This window comes from Wolffia australiana, chromosome 3, assembly GCF_029677425.1.
Source record: "Wolffia australiana isolate 7733 chromosome 3, ASM2967742v1".
In the NCBI taxonomy this organism is placed as follows: Eukaryota; Viridiplantae; Streptophyta; class Magnoliopsida; order Alismatales; family Araceae; genus Wolffia; species Wolffia australiana.
This window is the reverse complement of record NC_135837.1, coordinates 13,985,530-14,001,357: the sequence shown is the minus strand read 5'-3', so window position 1 is coordinate 14,001,357 and position 15,828 is coordinate 13,985,530. Positions and strand designations below refer to the sequence as shown.

At 45.3% G+C, this 15,828-nt stretch overlaps 1 protein-coding gene across 1 annotated transcript in view; it reads left to right on the top strand.

Annotated features, from left to right (window-relative positions):
- Window positions 1–15,828, top strand: part of LOC144700981 (anaphase-promoting complex subunit) — a 51,287-nt gene that overhangs the window by 32,566 nt on the left and 2,893 nt on the right. The window contains exons 10-14 of the mRNA XM_078572602.1: window positions 13,962–14,204; window positions 14,714–14,791; window positions 14,885–15,147; window positions 15,457–15,516; window positions 15,622–15,689. Of these exons, the coding sequence (XP_078428728.1) occupies window positions 13,962–14,204; window positions 14,714–14,791; window positions 14,885–15,147; window positions 15,457–15,516; window positions 15,622–15,689 (712 nt within the window). The remainder of the gene's footprint in view (window positions 1–13,961; window positions 14,205–14,713; window positions 14,792–14,884; window positions 15,148–15,456; window positions 15,517–15,621; window positions 15,690–15,828) is intronic.

Sequence of the window (15,828 nt, the reverse complement as noted above, 5' to 3'; positions counted from 1 at the left end):
GTGTGTGGCTGTAGCTACTGCCTCAGTCCAGAGATGTTTAGGGCAATTTCCTGAAATAGGAGTGCCCTGGCCGATGTCATAATATGGCCAATTTTCCTTTCAGCAAGCCCATTTTGCTGAGGAGTATTCACACATGAAGATTGATGAACAATTCCCTTCATTTCCATGTAGTTATTTACTTCTCCACAGAAGTATTCCTTGGCGTTGTCTGATCTCAAACATTTAATCCTTTTCCCAAACTGATTTTGAATCATTTAAAAATAACAGAATAATAGATGGTACTTCTGCCTTGGATTTCATTAGATATACCCATGTATACCTTGTGAAATCATCTACGAAGAACAAACCATTTCTGGTGGGATAAACCAGATATGGAGCAGGGGCCCCATACATCACTATGAACACACTCGAAGGCCGAGGAGGCTCTGTGGTTCGTGCTGACGTATGGGGATCGTTTGAGTTTCGAATTGGCAACTCTCACAAATTAAATTTTCAAAAGGAATTCCTTTAAACATATGAGGATGCAACTGTTTTAAGATATGAAATGTGGGTGTCCTAGTCTCCTATGAAGAAGGATGACCCGCTCCTCGTTCTGGGCAGTATAGACCATCGACTGCCCTTCTCCTTCCCGTGATTCATCTAGCATGAGAAGACCACCTCTCCGGTTAACAGATGAAATCTTCTGTCCGGTGTCCTTTACACATAAAAACAGCAGTCAGAATCCAAGGAGAACCGCCACCGGTATTCTCCACTAGCTGAATTAGAGACAAAAGATTTGCCTTTAATTCAGGAGCGTGAAGAACACCCTGCAAGATTTTTCCTTTAATGAGGATTGTTCCTCTTCCTTCTACCCGTAGGACTCCACCATTGGCGGTAAAACTTTAAGATTCCCTTCTCAGACTCATAAGTCTGAAATAAGGACCTGTGGGGTGACATGTGATCTGTCGCCTGAATCCAACACCCATGATACTGAAATTGATTTAGTATTTGTAAAAGTGGTAAATGCGAAACACTTACCAGACTGCACGAGGGATGTTGAGCTCATCTTCTGCAGGATTTTGCTTATTTTCGCTTGAATAAGCTTCTGAATGTCGCTCCCTGATTCCTCCTTCTCGGTGGAGGGTGGTTGGTAGCCTTCGCTGGCCACGTAGGCCTTCTTCTGCTGACCTGGGTTCCAGGTCCCTTTCTTGATCTGCTCCTCCTTCCACGCCAGTCTTCGGCAGTCCCGCTTGATGTGCCTGGCTTTCTGCAGTACCCACAGATCAGTTCTGAGGTGTTACCTTCCTTTGGAGGGCTTTGGCTTGCTGAGAAGATGGTGCCATAGGCTGTGGTGGTGCCCCAGGTTGAGACTCCTTTTTCGCTAAGTGAGCAGCAACGGTAGGTTTGGAGGTTTCCCCTCCCTTGCTACCCAATTTCTTTCTGCTTTCTGCTCCTTGGAGCTCTGAAATTGCCTTTGCTAGCGTGGGAAATCTTTCCCGGTGTAGCAGCTGACTTTGGAGGGTCTCGTACTCGGAATTGAGGCCCATCAGAAACTGTAGAGTTCTGAATTTTACTTCACGGAGGTATGAGGGGGAATTTTTATCACCTGTGGGCCACAGGAGATCTAATTCCCGCCAAATCGCCTTCAGCCTGGCCGAATAGGTGGAGATCGTCAGATTTCCCTGCTTTAGCGTCCGCTCTTGCTCGCGGAGATCATAGACCCGAAAATCGCTGTGCATTTCTGCACATGACTTGTTGACTTCTAACCAGAGGTCCTTGACGCCGTCGATCAGAAGGTAGTCATCCTTCTGTTCGTCTTCCATATTCTTCAACATCCAATTCATAATGAGAGCCTCTTCCGACTCCCATACTTCCCAACCGGCTTCGTCTTCTGACGGAGCTTCTTCAGTCAGGTGTCTCCCAAGGTAGGCTGCCTTGAGAGCCCTCTGTACCATAGTGATCCATTTTTGGCCATTTAGGCCATTGTACTTCATGTCCAGGTCGGGTAGGACAGGCCTTCCCTGGACTGGTGTGGTGAACTGCATGGCGGCAGGGGCTGCTGGGGCAGCAGCTGGAGTGGAGGCAGCTTGGGAAGCCAGCTCCTCAGCCTCCTTTTCTGCTTTGGCTGTGGCTCTGGTTCTTCTGGTGGGCTTCAAACAGTGCTTCAGAAATGCCTCGAACAGGGCTTCAAACAGTGCTTCAGGAATGCTTCGAACAGAGCTCTAATGGAGACTTCAATCAGGGCTTCATAGGGCTTCAATCAGGGCTGCACTAGGTTCAGATCAAACCTTGCTCTGATACCATGTGATTAATGGAAAGAGAAAAAAGAAGAGAGAAGAATTTGGGGCAAGAAGGAATAATTTTTATTGCTGAACTGGGCCCCCTTTTATAGAAGAAAAACTTCACTTGTTAGAAAGGGAATATTCCTAAGGAATATTCCCTGTTTCCAACGGTCATATATTTTGAATATATGACTGTTTGAAACAGAGAGGTCCAGCTGCTATTAAACCAGCTGGACTCTCCAACGGCTGGGTTTCAGCCGTTGGAGAGTTGGGCCTGACTGTGGTCAGGCCCAACATATATTAGGCCCTACTGGGCCTAATATATGGGCCCTACTGGGCCTACACTAATGGGCCCTTAATGGGCCCTTAGTGGGAAGTTAGGCGGCCCATGTTGGGCCTGAAGTAGTTATTTTTATTAATATCTCCTAGGGTTAGGCTATTACAGAGTACAAGGCCTCGGGCCCATTAGTTAGCTTAAACCCTACTAAGTATCCTCCATGACCTAACAGAAACTTATGGGGATGTGCGGGGAATATGAGCGTGGAAATTTTGAACTAAAGAAATGAGAGCTTTCCTCCTGAAGCTTCCTTGCTCTATACAATAGTATATGAACGTTTTTTTTGCCTTAATACCTCCAGAAATAAATTTAAAAGTGCACTAAATTGTGAAAGCAAGCCGGAAACATTGTTCAGGTGATACAGTTCCAACATGTTGAGTGCTGGAGGTCTTGTGTGATAACTAGACTTACATTGTAATCCATGATTTTAAGTTTAGACGCAGGTAAAAGATGAGATTGTCCTCTACTCATTGAATTACGGAGGTTGGCTACTTTTGTGATTTTCGAAATTACCACAAATATATGTGTAATGGACAGTCGTAGACATTCTATGAACAATATACCCTACATAATCTGCAGTAGTTGGTATCTCAACTGAAAGATCTTCTCCCCATGTTCAGAATATACCTTGATCTGTTCTCTCTTTCAAACTGCTATAACTATATATGCGTATGGAGATTTACCTCTATAGGATCATGTGTTGGAGCCTAAATACACCTACTTCAATAATCTATATTGTCAGGTATGTTTTTGATAAATAGGCTGTCTTCTCTGGCTGTGAACCACATATTACTATCCAGACTTCTACAATGGAAGATGCTTCAACTTTATTCCTATAAGGGTTTCCTCTCTGGTGTCTAGGGTTTGGACAAGTGGACCACAGGTAGCTTGAAGCATGATGCAGTATCAGAGCTTCATGTGAGTGATGCTCAGACTGGAATGCACTCCATGGACCCATCGTCTCCTACCAGCACCTTGAATTTTCACTCATTCTGTGACAGTCAGTTTCTTACAGCATAAGGTCCATGAAAGAGAAAGACCCATCATCAGGAGCATCTGGTGTTTGCGATGGGTGTCAGAGAAGATTGACTCAGCTCTGGGGAAACCCAGGGTATTTGGAAGAGCCAATCCTTGTGTATGACAAAGTAATCAAAATTCTCTCCCCGGAATTCCAGATCCATTGTGATCCATATTGTTTCCCAAGAATTCGAGACCCATTGCGATCCAAACTGCTTCCCAGGAATTCCAGACTGATACACCTTCGTTGTATCAATGAAATATTTCTCAACTTTGAATTCATGAAAACACTAGAAATCACCAATGTTGGTCTGTAGTCGATCAATAAGAAGAATGAGATGAGAAATAAAAGCGACATACACGTAGAGATGGCTCCTCCTTCCCAGTTGGAGCTTCCTTCTTCCAGATCAGCAGGTCGACTCCTGCTGCTCCAGCCTTCGACGATCGTAACCGTCAGCTTCTGATTCAAGAAAAGACCCCAATCCCTTTCCCCCTCTGCTCTTGTCTTATTTATAGGGGTTTTATTCCCCCTTAGTCAGCACGTGCGATCAATGAACGGTGACCGTTTTCTTATTCCTTTGTATATAATTCGTTGAATAGAACATATCACAGACCCATTGCGATCCAAATTTTTTCCCATGATTTCTAGACCCATTGTGATCCAAATTGGCCAATGTATCAAACTTATTCTTAAAGGGAAGGATCTCAGAGATCATCTCTGTATTATCATTTATCAAATGGATGAAGGCTACAAGATTTGGAAGAAAGAAGATGGCCTGATTTGGGCTTGGTGTCTGGGAGGTATGGCAGGAGAGGAGTACAAAAACTTCTTGCTGTTAATGGGATCTAAGATCATGCTCACAAAGGGAGTTCTAAGGGCGAGATTGGTGGATCTATAGCCTGGAATCTAGGTCAGATAACCTGATTCAAGGAGAGAAGATGTGACCGCCAATTCCAATCAACTGAAAGCCATCTCGAAAAAAATGATCTATATTGCCAGTTAAAAATCCTAATTCCCAGGAGAGAGTCTATGTCACGCCCGGTTACATCAGAAACATGTTTCTGATGGAGCTTAATATAAATTATGAAGCTTTGAGGAGCCAAATTGGTATATGGGGAAGGTTCCTGAACAGAACTCAGATTGGTGTGGCGTCTGAACCATCCACTAGGGAGAGTGACACTGGTCCAATGACCAAGACTGTGCAACAGAATCCGTAGAATCAACTCTCATATCAGGGAGATCAGAAGGCTCATAAATGACAACAGAGAGGGGCATCTGAAAATATGGCAAGAAAATATACCAAAATATTATCAGTAATGGAAGTTGTAAGAGAAGTCTTCTCACCAATCCAGACCACTGCTACTACTTCCCAGGTAGGAGTACAGGATGACTTTGAGGTTGTGAGCTCAGACTAGCAGAAATTTGAGGAGGGAGAACAAAGGGAATGAGCTGGGAAATCTGAGGGAGGATGAATTGGCTCCTCCTCTCCTGTTAAGTGAAGTGAACATTTGTCTCTTCATTATTCTTATCATCTGATTGAAGGAGGGAGACAGCAGTGAGATGGCGGAGAGGCGTCAGAGCGAAGCCCTTCAGCGCAGCAAGCAACCTGGCATCGGCTGCTGCGGTAAACGGGGTGGTGGGAGGGGGTTCCATTGCAAAGAACTTGGTCGAGAGGGCGCCAGCTGAGGGGGTGGTCTGACGTGCTGAAACTCAAAACAAGGGCGCATGGGAAGCAGATGAACTGAGCTCGTGTGAGGGCGTCCACAGCAAGGACTTCCAGCGTGAGGATTTCCTCATTGAGAATTCTCGCCAAGAATAGGGCTCCCCATGTGGCGGGTCTCGTCATGAGGGCCTTAGGAGATCTGGTAGGCTGAGATGGCAAGAGGACTGTCTCGATGAAAACTGCGACAATTTTAGGGGGTTTTGTATTGACAAATGGGACACCAACTCAGGAAGCCTCCGTTGAGGTGTCTTCCACCCATGAAGCACTATGGTACGAGAACCCCAGCCCAGAGTCTTCCCTCCACGCTAGATGTGCGCACAGGGCCAACGTGCAGAGAAGATCTGACAAAAGAGAGAAGAAACTCCTGCAAGTGCAGCCCATTGGAGGGCCACAAGCACGCACATGGCGGGGCCATGAAGATGGTCAGGAGAAGATTGGCAAAGGCCCCACTGTGCAGGGAAGGTGGCAGAGAGGGACCAGGGCCGGAGATTGTGGGCTCCCTAGGCACACAACATACGTTTGGAACAGGGGGGGGCTTGGAGCCAAGTTCACAGGAAGAGACAAATATGTAGCAGGCTGGAACAGGCAGTCGCCACACACGCGAGATCATGGAGACAGAGCACTAGACCCAAGCTCACGTGAATAAGTTTTAGTTTGTACGCGCGAAGTCAAGCATGGAGTAGAAGACGAAGAGGAAGGATGGGTGACAGTGAGATCCTGTTGCACTAAAAAGACAGCCCGAAAACATATTGACACATCGACGGCCTGCCAACAAGGAGAATAAGTGCTTCAGATATTAAGCGATGGGCCACCACACAAGAGAATGCAGAGAGCCAGTGATCTGCCACCAGTCCAGAGAGGCAGGTCACCGCCAGTCCAGCTGTCGACAAGGGAGCGGAGAAAATAATAGACGCTGTGCGCAGCGGGATCAACCAGTCCGGAGCCAAGGACAACAAGCAAGTCATCTAGTTGCAGATGGAGTGGATGCATGCGCTAGTACCCTTCAAAAATGCTTGGTGGGGAATGCGTTTGGGGACCCTCCAGGAATTAAGGAGGTCTGCGAAGGCATATGGAGGAAATTTCCGAAGTTAGAGAAGGCAGAATTACAAAGACTAGAAACTGACACCCTAGTTCTTCGGAGGGTATCGATGGCCGCATATGTTGCTGTATGCGGTTGGATGCAGAGGGTCGCCGATGCCACGGATGTGAGATGGTGTCCGGTGCTCCCCACAGATGGGGCTAATGGAGGGAAAAAAAGTGGGATCGTAGTGGAGGCGTATGGGGTTCCATTGGTGCATTGCCGTGGATCGACGCTGGAGAATATCATCTCTACGGGTTTGGAATATGGGGACCCAAGTGTGGTGATATTGGAAGTCGAAATGATAGAAGGGGACTCGATACCAGGATTGGTGTGGTCCCACAGATATGCGGGAACCTTTAGAGCCGGAATAAGACCCAGGACCCCTCCGCCAGCACTGTGCGCAGCCGGGGACCTTGTGGCTCGACAAGGCAAGATGGAGTGGGGCTCCCCCACAAGAGTACAATCGGGCCTACAGGCCATGGAGGGAGAAGTCGTACCAGACAGAGATAGCAAAGACAAGGTCCACTGGAAGAGCGCAACATCGGCCATACTGTTGACCTTGACCATGGGGGACACCACCAAAGAAGACCGAAGCCCATGACGGAGGAGGGTAAGGGCCACCCAAAAAATGCGGCGGGTCACTAATTAAGATCTTTGTCGATTTGAGGGCAATAATATGGTTTACCATCAGGGAAAATTGGCTTTGACAGATGCAGAAGGCAATAAATAATGTGGGTGGTGACCGGGAAAAACGGTCAAATGCGTTTGATAGCAAAAAGAAGATCAAAGAAAGTGGGATCCCGACAAGAAATGAACGGGATCACACCAAGGGGTCTGAACACCAAGGGGTCTGAGATTGGAGGGTCTTCAAGCCACAGAGCAGAAAGCGAGCTAGAGGAAGAGCAAGTCACACACCTGACATTGTGTGAGGTGGTCAAGAGTGTGGAGGTGTTGCCAGAGAGGCTGCAAGGGGGGCATCCATTGGTTCAGTTATGAAGTGTGTCTCGTGGAACTTACATGGTCTCCGTGATGAAGGGAGACGAGGAATAGTAGGAAGTTATTTGCGGCAAAGGGAGGCCCCAGTAGTCTGCCTACAGGAGACGATGCTGGAGAGTTGTGATGCAAAGGAGTAAAACTTGGTGGGGTGGGGGTTCCTCGAGGGATTTGTGGCAGTCAACGCAATTTGTAGATCTGAGGGGTTGCTGGTGGCTTGGGACACGATTTTTGCTAAAGAGGGGTCCTGGATGGGACAGTATGTGGCTGCAGTAAAGTTGAAAAGGCATGACGGTTTTTAATTCATAGTGGCATTGGTCTATGGCCAAGTTATTGCAACCCGACGACACCGGCTGTGGGAGGAACTGGAAGGAGTGGTTTCACTCTTTCACAGGACTCCAATGCTGTTTGGAGGGGATTTCAATGTGACTTTGGAGTCAGGGGATAGACCATACAGGACGGGAGGGCAGGATCCAGGATCAGAGGCTTTTTGGTCTTTCATTTATCGAGCTGGAATGCATGAAATGGGTTCGATAAACTGTACCCGCGCATGGCGTAGCATGAGAGGTCCTTCCACATTCTCTTGCATAGAAAGATTTCTTTGCTCGGTGGAAATGCTTGAAGAATACCTGTTGCCTGATGTGCGAGCACTCCCCAGACCACTATCAAACCATGTCCCAATCATCTGGCTGGATAATGTTGGCCAGAATCGGCCCACATATTTCAAACTGGTTAGGTCGTGGCTGCGTGAGAAGGGATTCAAAGAAGAAGTGACAGCATGGTGGACAACCCAACCCACCCAGGGCACAGCCATGGCGTGGCTGGCCACCAAACTGGCAGGACTGCAACATCAACTTATCGCAGTTAAGAAAAATATATGAGAAGGACGACACCGTAGAAGAGCCTGGCACAAGTCCAGCAGTTGGAAGCGATAGAAGATACACGATGTTTAATAGATGCCAAACTTCACGAATCGAAAGCTTGTAGAGAGGTGGTGGAAGAAGATAATAAGCTAGAAATTGATTGGAGGTAGCACTCATGGCAACTTTGGCTGAAGGAAGGGGACGCCAACACTTGGTTTTCCCATTTGGTGGCCAATGGAAGGCGGCGTTTGAACCATATACAACAAGATCAAGCAGGGGACCGAGAGTTTATGGGAACACGAGCTGTTGGAGGAGCACTTGCAGATCATTTCAGAGTTATAAACAAGGGGGGGGCTCAAAACCAATTTAGATGGAGTGAAAGAAGTGCATCCAAGGTGATACAAGAACTACAAGACGAATTACAAGAAGCAGGCCCGATGGATTCCCAGTCTTCTTCTTTAGTGAATTCTGGGATACTGTGGGGTCCTAGGTGATGGATACCTTGGATGAGTTCCTACGAGGCAACTTTGGCTTTGAATGGCTCTACTGGTCACATCTATTTCTTACCGACCAAGTGCAATGAACGTGAGGGATTTTAGACCCATTGCTCTATCGAACTCGATATACCTCATCATTGCCAAGGTGCTGGCTAACCAGTTGAGGGATGTAATTGGGAACCTGATTGGACCGTTTCAATGGCATTCATTCTGGGTAGACAGCTGGTAGACAGTGTGGTGGTGGCGGAAAAGATTGTATCAGCATGGAAGAGAAATGAGATAAAGGGCTTTTTTTGGTAGGTCGACTTTGCGAAAGCCTATGATTCGCTCGATAGGAGATTTCTATGGTCCGTTATGCAAAATTGAGGTTTTCACGAAGAATGGGTGGCCTGGGTAAGACGATGTGTTACATCCCACTCATTATTAGTCCTGGTCAATGGTCAGGGAGGAGGATGGATCTATCCACAGAGTGGACCAGGCAGGGTTGCATTAACCGTTCACTGTTTGTCCTGGCAGTGGACACCTTGGCCACCTGCACCCTTAAGGCATGCAAACGCAGTCTATTAAGGGGCTTTCAGACTGGGAGCTACCCAAGGGGCATTCCACTACTTCAATATGCAAACGAATCAACATTCTTCATGGAAGGATCGGTGACCGAAGCTCATACCCTATCTACATTGTTAGACTTATTCGCTGGCTTCTTGGGGTTATGTCTCAATCGAGCCATGTCGGCATTTGTGGGCTTCAGGCTTTCTTAGGAGGAGGCACAGTGCGCCAACGTGCTAGGCACATCTTGGGGTTCTCTACCAACAAGCTATCTAGGTCTTCCACTGACATTGAGACATATTTTAACTACAGAATGGCAGCCAGTGATCAAGGTGGAGAGGCGGTTGGAGGGCTGGTATAACAAATTGCCATCAAAGGGGGGTCGCTTGGTGCTACTGAGATCGGTGCTCTCAGCGATCCCAATATTCTATCTAGCGGTATTTAAAATACGATCAGTCGTGGCAAAATGCCTGAAGGGACTGATGAGTTCTTTTTGGGGAGGCACTGGAGAGGATGAGCATAAGGGGGTGCCCCTGGTTGTGTGGGAAGTGGTCTCCAGGCACATGAAGCAAGGAGGGCTGGGGATGCTCCACATGGACTCCATGAACTTGGCACTGTTGACCAAATGGGTGGAAAGGATTGCAGCATCAGCGGAGGGTATGGTCTTCAATGTCCTGAGTGACAGATATGGTTCGGAAACTGATTGGGAGAGGCTATGGGCTAGAGTTTGCGGGGAGTCCCCCTTCTGGCGCTGTCTGTGTCAAAGCATACCCCGCATCCGTGAGTTCTTTGACCCAGGATGTGGCACGAGGTAGGTTTTCAATTCCGGACTGCTAACTGGTCCAATCAAGGCACCATGATGATGAAGTTTCCAAGAGTTTTTGCTCTTGCATAAAACCCAAATGCCACGATCAGTGAATGCTGGAACGGAGCTTGGGTCCCCTATCATGAATGGGCATTATCAGAGACACGGTTCAAGGAGCTGCTGGGGATTCAAGAGATACTTCTTCCTATAAGGCCGTCAAATGAATATTGAGATGGCTGGGTGCGGTGAAGGCCGTCTTTCTTGGTGAAGGATGCATATTTCTTGGGTGTGGTGAGGGCCGACTCAATGACTAACAATACATGCTACATGTTGATGAAACAAAAAGTTCCTCTCAAGGTGTGCTTCTTCAGCTGGCTGTTCAGGGGCCGAAAACTGGTCACATAGGTCTTTCGTAGAAGGTGGACCCTGACGGCTTCCATCGAGTGTCCCATGTGCACCCAGGGTGACAAAGACTGCTCCTACCTATTCTTCACATGTCAGTTCGCCTAAGGAGTATGAGCATGGCAGCAGATACCAGGGATAAATGTCTCCTCCAACGAGGCATTTGGGCCTCAGTCATGTGTGGTAGATACAGGAGCAGGCTGGAATGAGGAGGCGACTTGCTGTACTATGGGCGTTATGGCTGCACAGAAAGGATGTGGTGGTAAAGGGGAGGACGGTTTCAGTGGAGAAGGTCACTCACACTGTTGAGGCGCTAGTGCCTTTTTGGTTCTGAGGGAGATGAATGGTAGACCATTTTGGTCATGACTATATCTTGTTTGTACATAACTTTAATTGTTAATGGTAGCAGGTGGGTCACTGTTTTCGGTGGTCTTCCCTATTTTCTTCAAAAAATAAATCTGATTGAAGGATGAATTGGGTGGTTGACACTGGTGCAACCAATTGTATGACTTCCAGCCACTCTTTCCTTAGAGATCAAAATATCAAATATAGATCAGCAAACTCATATATCTAAGCCAAAAGAAACCATACATTGCACTTGCTGTAGAGAGCTTGAGCCAATTCGCGCAACTCCAAAGAAGCGCATATGATTGCTGCACGTCATGTGCTAGTCTACTTGAACTGTACAATGAGACATTGTACACTGCTAAAAAAAGTAGGTGAAGTATCTCTGAAAGTGTACACATGCAGATTATGGAGGGTCTGTTGTGGACCCAAGGTCAACTATGGGAATATTGCTCATTTATTGGTGGAAGCTGATAAACGTCCTGTTGAACCGAGGCTCTCTCTCTCTCTCTCTTTCTCTTTTTTCACTTTATTTCTTTCTCCATTGTGAGTGGGCCACGTTCTATAAGTGGCCCACGTGGGAGTTCTTCTTTTTTATTCGAATTTCACTTAAGTAAAATCCCACGTGTGAGCCTTTAAGTGACTCACACGTGGGACCTTGTAATGGGGCCTCTTAAAAGGCCCCAAGCCCTAGCCGTCAAGAGTACACTTCTTTGTTTTTGTTCTTTTTGTCTACAAGACTTTGTCTCAGGCGCCGCCCTTGGCTGGAGCTTCTCCTCTCCTCAACATCTCTCTATTTCTCCCAAACTAACACGTCCTCTAAGGACATACCCACCCAAGAGGAGAAGAGCTGAAGGATCCACACGTGCAGAAGGATCCACACGTGCGAATATTTGAACTGAGGCGGGAAAGTAGCAGCGCAAGGTAGTCCAAGATCCTTATAAATAAGCTGGAGGGAGGATGGACGGGGGACACGGGGAAGATACAAGATTTTCTGCCATTCGTTGGAGATCCTCCTCGGAGCAGAAGCTGTCGCCGATCCGGCCGGCCGTCGTCATTTCTACCTCTCGATCTAAGTCTCCTTCTATCTTCTTCCGATATATTTCTCTTCTTCATCACTCCAACCTAGATCTGGTATCGCAACTGTTCTACTCATTCTGTGTTCAACTCTCAATTCTGTGGAGGATATTCAAATATCAAGATTTACTTTGTTAGAAGTATTGGTGTTCTAACAGAAGCTTGGTCACTTGGAGAAGTAAGGAGCAAGATGTGGTTGCCAGTTCTAGTGCAGAAACAGAATTTCAGGCAGTTGCCAAAGGAATTTGTGAAGACCAGTCAATAAGGGGAATCCTTCAATACCTGAAATTGCCTCGTAAGAGGTTTGTGATCCTTCAGTGCGACAACAAGTCAGTTACCGACATTGGTGACAGTCATATTGAAATAGACAAGCACATTATCAGGAGAAGATGGATAAAGGTATTGTGAATACGTAGTGGATTCAATTGTCTAATCAGATGGCCGATATCCTTACAACCTGTGTATTATGTTCCATACGTTGGTTGGCAAGCTGGGGCTCCAAAATATTAGTCTCCTAGCTTGAGGGGGGGAGGTGTGACATGATTTCCGTGGGAGAGATATTGTAGCAGTTGCTGAGAGAATAGAAAACAACATGGATCTGTTTCTTGAATTAAAGAAATTCCAAGAATAGCAAGATTCCAAGAAAACACCAGAATATTCAAGAGTTTAGGGAGTGAGATCAACTGTAGTGATGTACGAGAAGAGATCAGCAGGGAGATTGTAGGATGCTAAGACAAGCCGGATTGGACTTGTCCGTCTGTGGTGGTGAGAGGATCTCCCAACAACCAGTCTGAGCTCTGACTTACAGCTCCAAGAAAAGATTCCCCGTTTCTGTTTAGGGGTCCCTTTTTATTTATATGTGGATCGTTGCTCTGCAATCTCTTCACACGTGTGATGTCTCTTTTCTGCTTCTTTCTCTTCTCCATGTATGTCCAGGGTAGTCCCGTATCAAGGTGTTAGAAGATACCTGTTTTTCTTTTTCTTACCATCTGTTATTCTCTTTGTTTTAGGCCCCCATAATTACTTATATTGTATTCATGTGATTATGAGAGCTGATTCTTGCTGGATCTGTTGTGTTGGATGCTAGAGATCCTGTCATTCTGTAACTCAATATAAATTTTGGGATTCTGAGTGGAATAGAAGACACTAAGATTTTCTTCCTGTTAGGGTTTCCTCACTGGAAGTTTGGGTTTCGCAGGTAGACCACAGGGAGCGTGCAGTTCGACTGGATGGTGTTTAGGTAACATTTCATCCAAAGCATGATAGATGATGTTTTGATACACTTTGAGAAGATATATTGGAAGAAAATCCTACTGCCATGCTGTCTGAGGTAGTAACGGTAAACAACAAGAAGGATATGCTTCTCCTCATTTGGGCTTTATGGTTATTGATGAGGAGTCAGAGCCTCACTCCAATAAGATAGGAGATACACAGAAGCCTCCCAGTAGAAGGTTGTGGGATAGGAGACTGATTCAGCGCTGCCCAATGGACCTGTCGCCAAAAATTTATGGCTGTTTGCATGCCTTTTCATATGAAGAAGCGGCTGTTTTCTGTATAAATGGCTTCCCAGACTACTCATAAAATTGTCTTCTTTTCTCTAATTGTGAAAGGTCATCTACATTCTGTACACAAGGACATTAAAGAAAGCATCAACCTCAACTGAACATATCTGAGACGTGGATCTCTGCATGATCTTAACTTGATACAGCTTTTCCTTTAGTTTATGGGGGCTGTGATATGCTACTCTCTATTCCACTCTGGAGATTACATTGTCATAATTTCAATTGATTGACTTTTTTCATGTTTTTTGACTGGAAAAGATTCATATTTACCCCTGAGCAGCTCATTCATTTTAAAATGGCATTATCCTCTTCTCTGGGCCTGAAAATTGAAAAAATAAAGAATAATAAAAAGAATCAGTAATACATGATCCCTTTTTCTATGCTTTACTTTGTCTTTACAATCTTTTTAATATCTTGGGTTAACTTATCATGCATATCGGTACTTTTGCAGAACAATGATGATTCATGCCTATCGTATACTTTATCAGCTATTTGTGATCTTTTATCGAAAATTGGTATTTCCAGCAACAGCGGTATTATTGGATCTCGATATTCCCTGGGACTTGGTACTCCTTTATCAACCAAACAGCAACTGCTTGTCCTATTAAAACGGTCTCTGAAGAGAGCCGAAAACCTGAAGCTCACTTCCCTTCTTGCCTTCAGTCGGCTTGCTCATGCAGCGTTCCACCTCAAGGTAGAGTAAAACATGCCACCTCGCAATGTCCGCTAGGGCTTACATCCGTAACTTTTGTTTGTCATTACCCATTTAACTTATTTTCTCCCCTCTATTGGTTTTCCTGTTATGTAAGTGATCACATTAGAGGTGCTCTAGAGTTTTATTTTGCCTTGTTTAAAGGTGACTTGAGCTTGTGTGCCACATAATATAAGTGGCTGGCATGAGTTTTTTTTTACGTCACATATTCCTCACTTGAGGAATAAGTGACTTCACTTAAATGAGCGATTTTCCATTTTCTTCTAAGCTGGTATTGAAAACAACACTACTGCAACTGTTAGTAAGGGGTTCTTCTGATCCTTTTAAAGCACTAAGAATATGAGATGGGGGCAACTGGAGAAGGGCATTCTCTGCCCCAAGGGAGTTTGTCATTTTATCACAAACATCTTCCCCAAAAACCATATCGTGTGCCTTGAAGTATCTCTTCAACTCAAAACCATTTAACCTTTTGCATTTATGATTATTTATAGCATGTGGAAAGGCCAGTGTTATCCAGTGGTCCTAAGGCATTAACAAAACTCAGAACGGAGCCCAAACTTGTCTGCAAGGTACTCAGATTAGTCTTTTTATTCATTGGTGGAGTTTTCCATGGGAACATCACATTGATGTCATCCATAAGCTCGTTATATAACTCGTTGCAGGAACTGAGGCTTACCTCATACTTATTGTCAGAGTTTGCCTCTGACGCGCTTTCTCCACCAAATGAAGGCGGTGCGTTTAGTACTGCATGGCTTAAAAACCTGGAAAAATCTATTACGTCACCAGCATCCCTGGACGGAAATAAGACGAATGATTACAACGCGTTTCACTTTAGCTCACAGCCCAATCCTATTCCAGTATCTGTTCTCCAGCTGGCTGGTGCATCATATTTGCTCAGAGCGACTTCCTGGGAGCTCTATGGCAGGTAGGCATTTTTTTGTTCGAGTGATGCATATAATGTATCTTATAAATAGTTGATTGCATTCAAAACATTTTCCTCAGATATGAAAGTTTTCTTTTTATTTCTAAATAATTGAGCACTTAACCTGAATGACCTGAGGTAAATGGTGAATAGTTCAAAATATAATGGACCCTAAGGCTATTTGGGAAAGCTTTTGCCCCATGTTTTCACCTTTTATTCAACCTTTGAAAAATGCTCCCTTATTTTACATTTTCCTTTGATACGTGATGAGGGAATCTAAACATTTTCTGACTGATCGTTCGTACATTTCAGTGCAACTCTTGTTCGTGCAAACACATTAGTTTATCTGTCGTGTTTTGCTGATTCTGCAAGGTAGATCGTTTCACAGATTTAGCTTTTTTTTCCATTGGGTTGCTTCTCTTTAAGTAGCATTTCTTGTGAACGATAAGAGAAGGTAATATTAGGTCTGGTTTTCAGTTCGTCAGAGTTATCTATGGCCTATTGCAAGCTCATTCAGCATCAAGCTTTGTTCAATGGATATAAAGGTACATACAATGATTTCTTACTTTTTTCATAATTCTTTGCCATGATCTCATGTTTTTGCTTCAGGAAAATAAAATTTCTGATAACTAGCCTAGTTGGCTGCAAAAAGATAAATATTGTAATTAAATTTTGGGAAAGGAA